At 56.5% G+C, this 15,552-nt stretch overlaps 1 protein-coding gene across 7 annotated transcripts in view; it reads left to right on the top strand.

Annotated features, from left to right (window-relative positions):
- The window catches only part of SGSM2 (small G protein signaling modulator 2), a 38,733-nt gene that overhangs the window by 10,262 nt on the left and 12,919 nt on the right, over nucleotides 1–15,552 (top strand). For 5 of the 7 annotated variants that reach the window (XM_025280866.3, XM_025280864.3, XM_025280865.3 and 2 more), the window contains exons 3-12: nucleotides 9,886–10,048; nucleotides 10,301–10,462; nucleotides 10,727–10,794; nucleotides 10,894–11,039; nucleotides 11,306–11,440; nucleotides 11,914–12,038; nucleotides 12,430–12,497; nucleotides 12,631–12,791; nucleotides 12,948–13,074; nucleotides 14,646–14,780. In XM_025280866.3, the coding sequence (XP_025136651.1) occupies nucleotides 9,886–10,048; nucleotides 10,301–10,462; nucleotides 10,727–10,794; nucleotides 10,894–11,039; nucleotides 11,306–11,440; nucleotides 11,914–12,038; nucleotides 12,430–12,497; nucleotides 12,631–12,791; nucleotides 12,948–13,074; nucleotides 14,646–14,780 (1,290 nt within the window). Of the gene's footprint in view, nucleotides 1–4,807; nucleotides 5,141–9,885; nucleotides 10,049–10,300; nucleotides 10,463–10,726; nucleotides 10,795–10,893; nucleotides 11,040–11,305; nucleotides 11,441–11,913; nucleotides 12,039–12,429; nucleotides 12,498–12,630; nucleotides 12,792–12,947; nucleotides 13,075–14,645; nucleotides 14,781–15,552 lie in introns of those variants that run through there. The other 2 variants (XM_044939459.2, XM_006079747.4) reach the window with 2 other exon arrangements.

The raw sequence follows: 15,552 nt of genomic DNA, 5'->3' as shown, positions 1-15,552 counted from the left end.
CTAGAAGAGCTTCCCTAAGCTTCCTTAGAATATAGACATTTGAACCAGAAACATCACCTTCTGGAGAGTCTTAAAAATGGAACTGAAAAATCCCTGGGTCAACACCTAGCCCTGGGTAAACCCAGGAAAGTTCCTGTTCCTCAAGGGGAGGAGGGAGACTCCGGGCCTGGCAAGGAACACGCTTTTGTTGTGTGTTTGCTGTGCTTGTTTCTAAACCTGTCTGTCTAGAAGCTGGTCGGGCCCCTGCAGGTGGAAGCCTTGTGAGCAGGCCCTGCTGGCACACCCGGCCGGCAGGGACGGGATCTCTGTGTGCTGCTCTCTTACCAAGGAGCATGTATGCAGCGCTACCCTGAGACGCCCCCTCCCAGCCCCCCAGACCTGGTGACTGTATCCCCCCTCCCAGAGAACAGACCCAAACCCCACTGTGGGAGATGGTTCTCTGATATTCCCTCTTCATCTTTTTGTTTTAGTTTATGTATCTATTTTTTTATTTGTTTGGCTGCACTGAGTCTTTGTTGTGGCATGCTGGATCTTTAGCTGTGGCATATGGGATCCAGCTCCCTGACCGGGGATCGAACCCAAGACCCCTGCATTGGGAATGTGGAGTCTTAGCCACTGGACCACCAGGGAAGCCCCTCTCCCCTTTATCTTGAAAAGTCATGTCAAGTTTGCATTTTCCTCCCTAATATGGCCTTTGACACTTTTTGACTGTGGACACTTACTGCTGAGTGAAATGAATGCTTCCTGTTTTCACTCCGCTTCTTGAACCCCCAGGTGTAGGCCAGTATCTCCTGCCACCACCTCCTCCAGAGGGCAAGATGCCTTGTGAGCAACTCAAGCTCAGGGTCAAACAGCGGATTGTCTGAACTCTGCATTTGTAATATGCCTGCTCACTCTCTTCCCATGGAGGGGTCTGGGGTAATTTAGGGCTCCACCGAGGAGCACTGGGCCTCCCCTCAATTCCCAGCTCAGGTCTGGGAGTGTCTGCCTCCCCAGTGTCTCTGTTTGCTCCATTCCCATTGGGCGCTGAGGTTGGGTAGAAGGGCCTTAGGAGGCCCACAGAGAGATTCCAGGCCTGGCCAAGCAGGTTCTTAGATGTGTAAATATCCTCTGGCATTGGGGGTGGGACCAGGCCAGAGGGGGCCAGCCCTGCCATCAGTCCCCAGGCTCCCTCCCCTCCGCCGCCCAGAGATCGGTCCACCTGAGGTTGCTTCTGGCTGAGGATGAGCTGTAATGGGAGATGAGGGTGGAGTCTCCAGCTGGGAACCGCACCAGGGCTTTATTAACCAGCTCCCTGTTGCTAAGCGGCTTTCATTAGCCGGGGAAAGTCCGCAGCGGCAGCCAGCTCCTCTAGGGAAAGGCGGGGAGATACTAATGAGCTGAGAGAAGCAGGTGTGATGGGAAGATGCGTCCCACCTGGGATGCTGCCGCGCGTTCTGAGAGTCAGACGCCAGGCAGTTTTCAGTCTGTCTCCCTTCAGTGAAAGGGATCCCTTCTCTCTGCTTCCTGCTCGCACTGAACAAACAGCTCATTCTCAGCATATGTGGCTCCCCACTTTGCACCCGGAAGTGATCGGGTAGGCAGGAAGGCCTTCTGGGGCTCTGGCTCCGCTCCCCTTGCCTTAGGGCGTGGCTGAGGGCAGGTGGCAGCGGTCTGCAGCCGACCGAGACACTGGAGTCCGACAGACCTGACCTGGCTTCACAAACTGACCATGTCACCAAGTATGCGACCATGGCCACTTACTCAGCAACTCTGAACCTACACCATAAGGTTGTTGTGAGGGGTTAAAGGAGTGATGGGGGCAAAGCACACAGCATGGAGTATGCAGTAAGTGCTCAGTGTCATCACCACCAGCGACCTTCTGCTTTGTTCTTGAAAGTGATCTTATAACCTTCCCCATAAAGCCTCCTAGAACCTTCTCCCGGATTCCCTCTGGGAATCCATGTTTCTGGGAACTTGGAGCATCTGGACAATCAGAAATTTGAACTCTGGGAACCCAATCTAGGAATTTGAAGATATTAAGAAATTATTATTAATTCTGTAGGTGCAGTACAGGTATTAGGCACATGTTTTTAAAAGTCATCTTTTAGAGATACATACTAAAATATTTATGGGAAAAAAATACAGGATGTCTAAAATTGGTTTCCAAATAACCTAGGAATAAGGGGGAAGTGGTTGGAGGTGGTATAACTAAAATAAGATTGGTCAAGCCTTGTTTATGGTGTGTGATGGGTACATGGGGATTCATTTTATCATCCTCTTTTGTATATGTTTGGAATTTTCCATAATGAAATGTTTTGTTTTTAAAAAAAAAAAAGGAAGCAGAGGAGAGGATGGATGGAAGAAGAGATAGAAATAGCAAGTATATGTAACTTATTATTGAAGACAATGGCACCTCACTCCAGTACTTTTGCCTGGAAAACCCCATGGATGGAGGAGCCTGGTAGGCTGCAGTCCATGGGACCGCTGAGGGTCAGACACGACTGAGTGACTTCACTTTCACTTTTCACTTTCATGCATTGGAGAAGGAACTGGCAAGCCACTCCAGTGTTCTTGCCTGGAGAATCCCAGGGACGGGGGAGCCTGGTGGGCTGCTGTCTGTGGGGTCGCACAGAGTCGGACATGACTGAAGCGACTTAGCAGTTACAGGAAATATTTTTATTTCAACACATCTGTATTGAAGGCATCCTTAAATAGGATTCTGGGCATATAAGCCTACAGAAGACACAAATAAGTATGCAAATCTGTCCCACCCTCTGGGTGTTGGACCTGGATGTTGGATACAGGAGGGAGGGGTCTAAAGTCCTGCTCCCTCGTGGCTCAGCTGGTAAAGAATTTGCCTGCAATGTGGGAGACCTGGGTTCGCTCCCTGGGTTGGGAAGATCCCTGGAGAAGGGAACGGTACCCACGCCAGTATTCTGGCCTGGAGAATTCCATGGACTGTATAGTCCATGCGGTTGCAAAGAGTCGGACACAACCGAGCGACTTTCACTTCACAGCACTACATGCTAGTCACTGAGTTTTCATAACTGAATTTGCCTTGTAGACTGATGACATTGTGTTCACTCAGCACACAGAGATAGTCCTATTCCCAAACTGACCCAGGCTGTGTCCCCAAGGCCGTGTACACACATCTGTGAGCGGTGGGGGCTTCATGGTCTAGACTCGGTACCCAGGGGAGGTGGGGAGAACAAGAGAAGGGACCAGATGTTTCTGAAGGGTCCTCCCTGATCCTGGACCCCCAGCTAGAACCAGGAAGGACCTATTATTGGCTGAGGCTGCTTCCTCCCCTTCCCATCCTTGGTCTTCTAATCCAGAGATAGGGTCTGGGCTCGGGGACCAGGGTAGTTCTAGAGAGCAAACACAAGAAGGGCACGAACCTTACCCTCTCTTGTCTTCAACAGCCCACACTAGACCAGCCATCATCTGGCTGCCCGGTGGTAGGATGGTCAGTCGGGCAGTGGCCTGTCATGGTGAAATTCCAAAAAGAGGAAAAGGGGTAGAAACCCAAGACACTGGACCCCGCTGCACCACCATGAGGGAGCTTCTATAGGGAAAGCCGGAAGCCTGAAACCTCAGTGCTGACCACAACCACTGCGGCGGGCTCTGAAGGCTGGTTTTGTAAGAAAAACAAGAGTGTTTGCAGCTCCCCTGTCCCAACAGAAAAGCTCTCGGTGCTCTGTCTCCCCATCCATCAGTGCCCGTGGGAAATCCTCGACCTTGACAGAGCCAGAGGCGCGCCTGTCTGGAGGGGGGTGGGGACCGTGGCACATGTCCACCCTCCCCGCCCTGTCCCGCCTTCTCAGGCTGCCTATGGAGACGGCCCCGAGGAAGGGCACCTGGAGCCTCTCCCTGGAGATCAAGACCAAGCCCTTCCCAGGGAGACAGCCCCAAATGACCTGTGACAGCAGTCACCATGCCATCCAGCCGTGTGGCACATACACCAGGTTCTTGAGAGAGGTTACATAAAGGGGAGCAGCTAAGTGGCTTAATACCTAAGTGGGGATACAGGGCCAAGGGAGGTGGTGGTTTATTTTTTTTAATTGAAGAAAATAGAGAATATTTATTTACAAATATGCATGCGTGTTCAGTCACATCTGACTCTTTGTGACCTCCATGCACTGGCTGCCAAGCTCCCCTGTCCGTGGAACTTTGCAGGCAAGAATACTGGGAAGTGTTAGTCACTCAGTGGTGTCTGACTCTTTGCAACCCCATGGACTGTAGCCCCCCATGGAATTTTTCAGGCTCGAATACTGGAGTGGGTTGCCATTTCCTACTCCAGGGAATCTTCCTGACCCAAGGATCAAACCCTGGCTTCCTGCATCTCCTGCATTGCAGGTGGATTCTTTACCACTTCACCACCTGGCAAGCCCTTATATACAAATGGAAAGTATCTAATAGGGAAAAGTGAAAGATACAGGGAAGAGAAGGGACATTTGCTGGATTGATGCCCTTGAGACAGTGGGTCCCTTGCCGAGCTGGGTGTGGCTGGCACTGGCCTGGCTCCCTGGGCAGCCAGTGTGAGCTCTGCACATGGACTTGGCCATGCATCCCCAGCGGGACAAGGAAGATGGGTATGTGCGGGATGAACCTCATTTCCTTCACCTGTGTAATTCCTGAATCTCAGGGAAGGGCTGTCTCCTCCCAGTGAAAGTCTGGATGGGAGAGTTGTTTCTTGTTTTAGGGTTTTGAACAAGGCTGAATGCCACCCCCCGCCCCACCCCCCACCCCCAACACACAAAGCTGAAGCAAACAGCCAGCATCACCAGTGCAGGCGGAGGGAAAATGTACCCCCCGTTACCATAGAAATGCTCATTCCGCGTGGAGGCAGCTGTTATAAATCCCTGGGTGGAAATAGCCGGCGAGGGAAGTGGGGAGGGGAGAGGCTTGTGATGCAGGCCTCACCTCTTTGCTCCGCCCACTTTATCCACCGCGTGAAAGGAGGCCGCCCATCCTACCCCGGCTTCTATCTCCAGGGGGGTTGCTCCTCTCCTGGAAATCTTGGTTCTGCCCTCCAAGACTTTTAAAAATTCTGCTCTGAGTCAAGTCCACCGAAACTCCAGGCCCCAGACCTGCCACCTGTTTAACTCTCCTCACTCGGAGGCTGAACTGCCCGATGCACAGATGGCAGCCGGCGGAGGTAGGGGCCGGGACACTGAACACACCTGCTCCTCCCGTTAGCCACCCCTCCCGCCTTGGAGCCTTGGGCCCAGCCTTCACGTCAGGCTGTGCTAACTCTGGACACCTTGTCCTCCACCTCAGCCAGCTAGCGTCATCCTTGGAAGGCCGTTCAGTGGGTCCCCCTGTAACTCTACTGGGCTTGTCCAGGCCCCTTGGCTGCTGAACGCAGTTTAGTTGTGGATGTGCGTATGAGAGCCGGGGCTGCTGCTGAGGACCCAGGGCTGATTGAGGACCCCTCTCAGTCCCTACTGCTGCGTTTCCTGGGCAGCCATGGCTTTAGTCCATTCTTTTTTTTTTTGGCTGTGCTTCGTGGCACGTGGGATCTTAGTTCCCAACCAGGAACTGAACCCACACCCACTGAAGTGCAAGTGCGGAGTCTTAACCCCTGGACCACCAGAGAAGCCCCACTCGCTTTAATCCGTTCTTGTGGGCTCCTGAGACACTAGAGCTTCTCTCAGCCCACGAAATTGTTTCTCGGTCCCTGTGCAGCTCAGATCACCAGTGGCTGCCCTAAGCAGAGCTTGGGTGCTCCTGTAAGAGTGGGGAACCAAAGCAACCTGCAGACCCTACTTGCTGAGAGCCGGTGAAGGGTGGGGTGCCCATGGACAGATCCCGAGCCTTTCTGAGTTGTGTAACAATTCGCCTCCCGGATGGAGAGAATCTCTGGCAACCTTTCATGATGCAATTATGATTATTATTTTGAATCAGTAACCTGGCTCAGAAATCAGACTATATTGCTTCTTGTGCCTCCTTCCAGAGTTTTTTATCCTAATCTTAAAAAAACTGTGTTTTTTGTTTACCCCACCCTTTTTGTCATCCAGAGGTCTCTTAAAGACTTTTCTGTTCTGAGTTCCTAGAGCGCATCCTCCCTCTTTTCAGAGTGGCATTGTAATTACACCGTACGAATGTGTTGTGCCCGCATGCGTGCCTGTGTGCGTGCGAAGTTGCTTCAGGGTGCCCTCTCTACTCTCATCCTGGCTCACTGACAGCAGTTCCCTGAGCCTTGCTGTCAGTGGAGCAGGATGACGGAGTAGAGAGGGTACCCTGGGCCCCTCTGGTACCGCAGCTCCAAAGGCCACCATAGGCGGGCAGTGAGAGAATCCAGCTTGTTGAGTCATGTCTGTTTCTCTGCTTCAATTCACTCACCCAAATGCTTCTATCCCAACCAGTCACCAAAAACAGTAACAGTGTCGATTTGTTCTTAATCAGTCTGTATTTTTCTTACGTGAAATGAGCCGAACGACTATCAGGATGGTGTTTCCCATCTTTGGGGGCATCCGGAATGGCTGTGGGTGGTACTAGGAGCCCTGGTATCTGAAGCCTTCATGTCACTGCTGGGGGACCAGGGCCAGGACAGCTCTGTCAGAAGGGGGATGGTTTCAGCTGACTTGGTGATTTGGCTGTGATGGGTGTCTCCTTGCCAGGGCCCTCTCCTCCAGAGGCTTCTGTGTGGCCTTTCCCCTGGGGAGGGGAGCCTAATGGTCCGTGAGAGGCCGTCCTGGGGAGTGTGGACAGCTGGAGAGGTGGACATTATTGCTGATGGCTCTGCAGCTGCTGCTCTGAGTGTGGGTTCACTGTACATGGAGAGGGACCAGGCGGGTCTTTGTGCTTGTATCTCTGCCAGTGTCAATCAGTGGACATGTCTGTGATTCTGCTCAACCCAGAAGTCTTAGAGCGGGGTTTTAAAATTTTCTAGGGTCAGAGACCCCTTTTAGAAACCAAAAGTCAAGGATTCCTTATTCAGAAAAGAACCACCCACCTATGCATGTGGGAGCAGACCGATGATTCTGTGTGCAAAGTTAGGAGCTCCCTGGAAAGTCCGGAAGCCCATCCACAGACCCTCTCAGGAGAGTAAGTCTCAATTATTACAAGTGTTATGATCTCATTTTGCCTACGCACTGCACACGATAACATCTTTCATCGCACGCACTTCTCCTCTGCGAGGTTCACTCCTTTGGGAACGGGGGAGGCATAGTGTGGTCTAACAAGTCCTGACTGAGGAGCCTGGGGACTCAGACTAGGAACACCTGGCAGAGGGTGTTACTTTGGCAGAGGGTTGATTACTTTGCTTGGAAGGTAGAGAGGCGAGAGAGGTTTCTCCTGCTGCAGACGTTGCCTGGCACCTTGCCCGGGTTTCACAGGAGGCACTTCAGGGCCACAGGGTGGGTGGGGGCACCGGGTGTGCTGTTCTCAGCATTCCCTACTCACGATGATTATGGAGGCATGGCTCCGCCCACTCCCAGAGAACTCGCAGCCTCGTGCCCAGAGGCTGCCTGGCAGGCTGGGTGAGGCTAGGCCACTGCTTGGATCCCCAGCTCCCCAGCCTGGCTTTGCGCGTGCCATGTGACGGTCGCCTGGGGAAGGTAGGAAGGCTAATGACTCATTACCCTGGCAATTAGTCACATCACTGAGGAGCTTGGTCCCCTGCAGGACTGGTGCTGCCTGCTGCCACTCTGGTTCCTGTTCCTCTCTGTTTTTCTCCCTCTCTGAACGGGCACTGCCACCCCGGGAAACAGTCGCCACTTTCCTCCAGGTGTGGGCGTGTAGCTGCAGCAGGACCAAGAGCCTAGGACTAAAAGGCCACTCATCTGTGCTCCCTGCCCCAGGGCTACGTAGGACCTCCAGGGACCTACCACAGAGCGAGGCATGTGACTCCGAAGCGAAGATTCCCCCACATGCCTCATACATACATGACACCTGTAGATACACCTGTCTGCGTACACACGTGCTCACACATGTATGCATGTGGCAGGAGGGAAAGGCTGCGTCTCCCAGGCCTGAACTCCCAGGAGAGGGCAGGGATGCTAACTTCCCCTCCCCTGGGACCACTCTCATTGAGCTGGCCGGCCTCCAGTTTGGCCCTAGGGACTCGCTAAATGTCTCAACCTCAGTGCGAGAGACAGCCAAAACTTACAGGACAGCAGTGACCGTAACAGTAAAGGCAGAAATTAGGTGACAGACGCTGCTTTCAGTGGTTATTTCCGAAGTGCAGGTTTCTCTCTTTTTTTTTTAAGATGCAGGTTGTTTGTTTGTTTGTTTTTAAATGTAGTTTTATTTTTGTTTTTGGCTGTGCTGGGTTGTTGTTGCCACACGAGCTTCTCTCTGGTTGCGGCGAACAGGGGCTACTCTCTCGTTGTGGTGTGTGGCTCCTCTTGTTTCGGAGCACGGGCTTAGGACCTGCTGGCTTCAGTAGCTGCAGCTCCCAGGCTCTAGAACGCAGGCTCAGTAGTTGTGGCTCACGGGCTTAGTTGCTCTGAGGCATGTGGGACCGTCCCAAATCGGGGATTGAACCCACCTGTGTGTTGAGAGTCCCTTGGGCTGCAAGGAGATCCAACCAGTCTATTCTGAAGGAGATCAGCCCTGGGATTTCTTTGGAAGGAATGATGCTGAAGCTGAAACTCCAGTACTTTGGCCACCTCATGCAAAGAGTTGACTCATTGGAAGAGACCCTAATGCTGGGAGGGATTGGGGGCAGGAGGAGAAGGGGACAACAGAGGATGAGATGGCTGGATGGCATCACTGACTCAATGGACATGAGTCTGAGTGAACTCCGGGAGTTGGTGATGGACAGGGAGGCCTGGCGTGCTGCGATTCATGGGGTCGCAAAGAGTCGGACACGACTGAGCGACTGAGCTGAACTGAACTGAACTGAACTGTGTGTCCTGCATTGGCAGACAGATTCTTTACCACTAGTGCCACCTGGGAAGCCCACCTCCAGCCCAGTCCCTGTGAAAGGAGAACACGTGAGGCAAGAGACCTCCTCCCACCTGTGAGCCCCCACCCCCAACGCACCTGGAGGAGGTGAAAGGGGCTCAGCCCATGTCTGGGGCCCTGGCTCCTCCTCCCATCTCTGCCACTTTGTGATGCGAATCAGCCTTCTTCCCCTTTCAGGGCCTTTCCTTCCTCAGCTGTAAAACAATCAGCTTGGCCTCAGTCATGGCCAAGCCCCTTCCTCCCCCGTACTTCCACACTAATTTCTTTTTAGCATCTGTCTGTGCCCAGGGCAGCTCCCCACCCTCCCCCACCACGCCCTTCTTTGCTTCCTGTGGAGCTTGTCTGCTGTAAGCAGCATCCAGATGGAGAGAGTAGGCCTAGCCCCTAAAAATATGAATGAATGAAGGGAAGCCCTCCCTGCATGGGAAGGAGAAATCTCTCACTCCCGCAGGGCTCATCAATAATTCAGGGCCGCTGTCAGGTCTGATCTCTGCAGTGGCTTCCTCAATATTTCAGCTCCTTCTCCAGAGCCTCGTTCCTTAGCAACCGCATCATCGGTGCTCTCCAGGAGGGCTGCCAGGCTGTGTGCTCCCGTCCCCTGTCCTGGGGGTGCTGTCCGCGCTTGCCCTCGTGGGCAGGGGTGGAGTCACCCATACCACCCGCCCTGGCAGCTTTGTCCTCCAAGCCTCAGGACGATGCCACATACAGGAGGCATGACACACCAGGCCAGGTGGCGGGAGGGGACGGGGATGGAATGGCATGTCAAAGCCCCCAGGGGTCCACCCTGGGCGGGCAGGAGCAGGGGCATGGGTGGGAGCACTTTGGGAGGAGGTCGGGATGTATCTCCCTGGCCGCCCTAAGCCTGAACCGCACCCCCCAGTCCTCGCCCGGGGCAGTCCTCGCCTCTGTGCTCCCCACAGATATGAGGGAGGGGGTGTTCTCCCCCTCGCTGTCTTGCCTAGGCTAGTTGCTGTCCCCTCTGTGGCCCAGGTGCGGTGGAGGCTTGCCTCCTGCATCAGCTGAGGCGCCGCGCTGCCGGCTTCCTGCGCAGTGACAAGATGGCAGCCCTGTTCACCAAGGTGGGGAAGACGTGCCCAGTGGCCGGGGAGATTTGCCACAAGGTGCAGGAGCTGCAGCAGCAAGTGGAGGGCAGGTGAGCCCTGGGCCGGCCCCGCCCCGCCCCTCCCTCTTGCTCGGTCCATTTCCAAGGGCCTCTCGGGTGAGGGACCAGACTAAGGGTGGTGGTGGGGGTGGGGGGGTGGCCCTTTCATCTCCAACCCCTCCTCCCGGTCAGTCCTCTGGGTTCTCATCTTGTGGCACCAGACTCGGCTCCCAGAGCCACCAGTCTGCATTGCGGCTTGCCCCCAAGCCCTCACACTCCTGGAGCCCACCTATCTCTTTGCAGGAAACCCTTGGCAGGCAACCAGGAGACCCTGCGGAGACAGGGCTCTGCCAGCGGGAAGGCCCCAGCCCTCAGCCTGCAGGCCCTGAAGCACATATGGGTGCGCACAGCGCTGATCGAGAAAGTGCTGGACAAGGTCGTGCAGTACCTGGTGGAGAACTGCAGGTGACTGCCCTTCCCTAAGACCCGCTTCCCACTCCCACCCTGGTGCCTGACTGCCCACCATGGTCTCGAGGCATGCACCATTCCCTGTAGCACCCTGAAAGCAGGGACCACCCCAGGCCACCCACAAACCTCAGCCCTTGTGGACTCATTGCTGCTTGATTACTGGACATGGATTGGGTGGGGACATGTCTCCTTGGTGAGCTTGACAGTCCTGGAAGGAGGCCCGGGGCCCTGCGGTCACCCTGTCTGTTTCTTTCCTGGCAGCAAGTACTACGAGAAGGAGGCATTACTGGCAGACCCTGTGTTTGGCCCCATCTTGGCCTCTCTTCTAGGTAAGCCTGGGATCAGAGAGGCCTGTGCTGGCCCACAGCGGTGGCTCCGGGGCAGGTGCCAAGGGGCCACCCCCGAGCTGGTGGTTCCTGTCTCCACAGTGGGACCCTGTGCCTTGGAGTATACCAAGCTCAAAACAGCCGACCACTACTGGACCGACCCCTCTGCTGATGAGCTGGTCCAGAGACACCGTATCCGGGGTCCCCCGCATCGCCAGGACTCCCCTGCGAAGCGCCCAGCCCTAGGAGTAGGTGTCCCTCTTCCCACCCCGTGCTCACCCAGGATGGGCCCCCGGGCCTGTGGTGAGGGCAGCCAGCCTGTGTGCTCCTGGTAGATACAGGCGGTAGCGGCCAGCGCGGGAGAGCCTTCCCTGCACTGGCTCTTACATAAATGCCAGGCGCACAGAGCTGGTCCAAGGCCGAGGGCAAACTGGGGACAGGAAGGACTCTCGGGGTCCTTGGCCCCCACGCTGACCTCCCTGGACCGGGGGCCAAGCCATGACTTTGTGCGCAGATCCGTAAGCGACACTCAAGCGGCAGTGCGTCGGAAGACAGGCTTGCCGCCTGCGCCCGCGAGTACGTGGAGTCGCTGCACCAGAACTCCAGGGCCCGGCTGCTCTACGGCAAGAACAACGTGCTGGTGCAGCCGGTAGGGGAGCCGAACGCCCCCCACCTCTCCCTCTTCCTGAGGGGCCCAGACCTCCAGCCACATCCAGCCCTTCCTTCAGAGGCTTCATTTCACGCACCTCATGCCCAACCTTGAGCTGTCGCAAGCCACGATGGCATCGGCTCCGGCCCACTGAGACCAGGCCTTCAGGGGGCAGGAATGGTGGCCAACAGGCAGGGGGAACACCCAGCCTGGGTGTGACTGACCCAGACACATCTGCTAGCCAAGAGGCTCACGGGGCAGAGGCAGTGGCCCCAGCCAGGCAGGGAAAGGAGGTGCCCACGTCTGCAGGGGGCACATGACGCCCCTGCTTCCTCCAGGTCCCCAGGCCCAGACCCTGTGATGGGTCCAGTCTGGCCTCCCCTGAACCCACCTGGAGCTCCTCTCCCACAGGCCATCCCAGGAGCCTCTCAGGCCCTCACCCTCTCTGTCCTCTGTGCGTCTCCTGTCTGTAGAAGGAGGACATGGAGGCTGTCCCTGGCTACCTCTCCCTCCACCAGTCTGCAGAGAGCCTCACTCTGAAGTGGACCCCCAACCAGCTCATGAATGGGACTCTGGGGGACTCTGAGCTGGAAAAGAGGTGAGGGCTTTGAGACCCCCTCCCAGGAGTCAGGGAAGGGAGTTGGGGCTTGCTCCCTGGTGGTGAGGGCATGGAGAGACCCAGCCTGCTCCAGGGGGCAGACCTCACTTCTTACCCGACGCCAAGAATTGCAGGGAGAGGCTGCCTGGAGAGGTTCCCGGAATCTCTCAGACCGAGCCAGGCCTGGGCATGGAGAGGTTTGTCTGAGCCAAGTTCTGGGCGGCTGCGACTGCCAGGCTCTCTGCTACAAGGATAGCATGGGGCCCCGGGAGACATGGCTGGCCGAGGTTGCTTCTCAGCCACAGTCACGCTATCCTCTGGATAGTCTCACGGCGTCTTGGCGGGGTGACAGGTCTTGGGGCACAGTAACACCAATCTGATTCCTCCGCAGCGTCTACTGGGACTACGCCCTGGTCGTGCCCTTCAGTCAGATCGTGTGCATCCACTGCCACCAGCAAAGTGAGCCTCCCCTGTGCTGGGCGCAGGGGTGAGGGGAGAGAGGCCTCGCAGCCCACGGACCTCCTGTGCCCCTCCCACCGGCCCCTGGCTCCGAGCCCTCTCCCCAGCCTCACTGGTGCATGTTTATCCCCAGAGAGCGGCGGCACGCTCGTGCTGGTGAGCCAGGACGGCATCCAGAGGCCCCCGCTGCACTTCCCGCAAGGGGGCCACCTGCTATCCTTCCTGTCCTGCCTGGAGAACGGCCTTCTGCCTCGAGGGCAGCTGGAGCCCCCACTCTGGACCCAGCAGGGGAAGGTACCTCCGGGTGAAGGGAGGTAGGGACTGGGTTCTCTCCTGCCCCCCCACCCCAGTCCCCCATCCTTCCCCACATGGAGCTCTTTGCAGCAGCCTGGGGGTCTCGTGCATCAGACCCCACCCAGGGCAGGCTGACCACCCACCCTACCTCTACAGGGGAAGGTGTTCCCCAGGCTACGGAAGCGCAGCAGCCTGCGGTCCGTGGACGCGGAGGATGTGAGCACAGGGCGAGCGACCGACTACGTGTTCCGGATCATCTACCCTGGCCACAGACACGAGCACAGTGAGTGTCTCAAACCTCTCTCAGGAGGAAGAGAGGGGGGCTCCGGGTGGTGGGGGGTGCAGTGTCACCTGGGGCCGGGGTGGGGGGCGGCCGGCAGGGCCCGCTGCCCAGGCCAGGGTGACCCAGGCAGGTTGTCGCTCAGCCTCGCATGGGACCTGTCCACCCACAAACCGTCCCTCTGAGAAGTAGCCTCTTGTCTATCTAGCCGTTTTCTCCTCACTTCGTAACCCCAGGTCTGTTGGCTCAGAAGTCACTGTTCAGTATTCTCTTGGCCATCTTTTCATGCCCTACCCCGGGGGAAAAATGTGATGAGACTAGACATAGAAGGTGGGGAGCTCTCCGTTTCGCCTCAGCCTGCCGCCTGACCCCCATAGGGAAGCCTGGGTGGGGGGTCAGCGTTGCCTTGTGGGCAGTTTGTGGGTGCAAATTGTTCCCTGACTCTACTCTAGCCAGGCCTCTCCCCCAACCTGCTACTGATGCGGAGGCAATAGTGGGAGTCGGGGGCATCTAGGGTGAGGTTTGGAGCTACAAGGGGCCTCTGGAGGCCGGGAGTTGAAAGTCGGCTTGGCTCTCGTGGGTTTTGCGCCCCCGGACTTAACCCCTTTGGGCTCCAGGTGGCTGATCCACAAGCATCTACCGATGCTCCCTTTCTGGTCAGAGCACCACAGTGAGCATCACCGACACGTGAGCATCGGGCACTGCCCACAGGTTTCTCCCGGCCAGACTCACTGAGCGTGGGGGTAAGGTCAGGGAGTGTGCCAGACCAGAGCATGTATTTGCCAGCCAGACCACCTGCTCCCAAAATGCGCTAACTCATGCCAACAAGTTGTTGACCAGTGGTCTCTGTATTAGTGGACAGACTGTGCAGACTGCAAACATTCAGCCACAGCGTGAGGTCCCGACCAGCGTGGAGGGCAGGAGGTGTGGGGCCCCTCCCCTCCCAGGTGTGCCTGTCGAGGAGGAGACACAGCTTTGGCCAGCCGTGTTTGCCGACCTGGCACTTAATCTCGGGCTCTTGCTCAGCTCAGCTGTTGCAGCTTCCACTTGCCCTCTTCAAGTCTTGTCGTTTCCCAGTTGCGGTCACCTCAAGGAAGAGAAGCCCAGTGGGGTGACTCATGACTCAGGCTCTTCGAGAGCAGCTCCGGAAAGGCCTGGGAAGGTTGGATTTTCAGTCTGAAGAGGGGGATTTTAGGGTGACGTTCAGATGTGGTTCAGCCTGACTATGACACAAGCCAAAGAATGACGAGGATCCATCTGCCAACAGTCATGCCCGGCCTCAGCCGTGCAGGGCTGGGGAGCCCCTATCTTTCACTACCCTGACCACCCCTATCAGTTCTCTCTTCTGTTCTTCCTAGAGAGGGCATCCTTCAAGAGTGAGCTCTGTAGCTGCCTCCCAGCCCTCACTTTCTTCCATCCTTTCCCCAGTAACTCATCAAAAAGCTCTCCGGTCCCCTCTTCCACACCCTGCAGGCTCAAGGCGACCCCAGACTCTGTAAGGAGGGAGTCCGGACCCTCCTGCCCTGGGACCAGGGTCCTCACGCCTTTGCGTCTCTGCTGTTCTCTTTGAGCAGTCACTATTAACTACCACCACCTAGCGGCCAGCCGCGCGGCCTCGGTGGACGATGATGAGGAAGAGGAGGATAAACTACACGCGATGCTCTCAATGATCTGCTCGCGGAACCTCACAGCTCCCAATCCGATGAAAGGTTTTTATCCCTCCCCGTCTCCCTGATCCACCCCTTCCTCCCACCCCGCCCCAACCCCCTGGGCCCACGTGCCACCCACCGCAGGGGCTCAGATGGCAGTGTTGGCATTACAGGACTTGCACCCAGGATGCAGATCAGGGAGGGTGGAAGGAGGCGCAAGCCAGAGCGACAGGACCAAGGGCAGCCGGTTCTGGGTTCCCCATCGAACCTGTGAGGGGAAGCTTCCCACCTGAGAGGGAAGAGATTAGAGATTCCCTGGTAGGAAGTCTGATTATCTGGTTCCCTCCTGGGAATGAAGGGCTCTCTGAGCCCTGCTCCCGCTGCTCCGGGGGTAGATCATGTTGATAAACCCAAGACAGTGTCTTTCTCTCTCTCCCACTGTCTGGAAAGACGGGCCGTGCCTCTGCCTCCCGACTTAACGTAAACAGAACAGAAGAGCAGGCCCCTCCTCGGCAGGGCTAGGGGCTGGACAGCTCATGGGGACAGGAGTCACCTGTGGTCAGGGGATGGGTTGGGGCCACCATGGAGAGAGACCCAGAGCTCAGCTGACCCAGCTAGCACTTTAGCATGAAATCTAGAAATATCTGTGTCAAAGATATCAGACAGCTGTGTTCCCGCCCTCAGGGACCTGAGTCCAGGGTTACAAAGACCCCTTTACTGGAAATGACAGGACAGTGCCCACAGCTTCTCTGGTCACCAGTCCTCTTGGGGCAGAGCTTGACTGGTGGAGAGGCACTGGCCGGGGGACCAGTGAGGCCCAGGTCACGTAAGA

This window comes from Bubalus bubalis, chromosome 3 (genome assembly GCF_019923935.1).
Source record: "Bubalus bubalis isolate 160015118507 breed Murrah chromosome 3, NDDB_SH_1, whole genome shotgun sequence".
NCBI lineage: Eukaryota > Metazoa > Chordata > Mammalia > Artiodactyla > Bovidae > Bubalus > Bubalus bubalis.
Note: the sequence above shows the minus strand (reverse complement) of the source record. Positions and strands in the feature narration are given on the sequence as shown.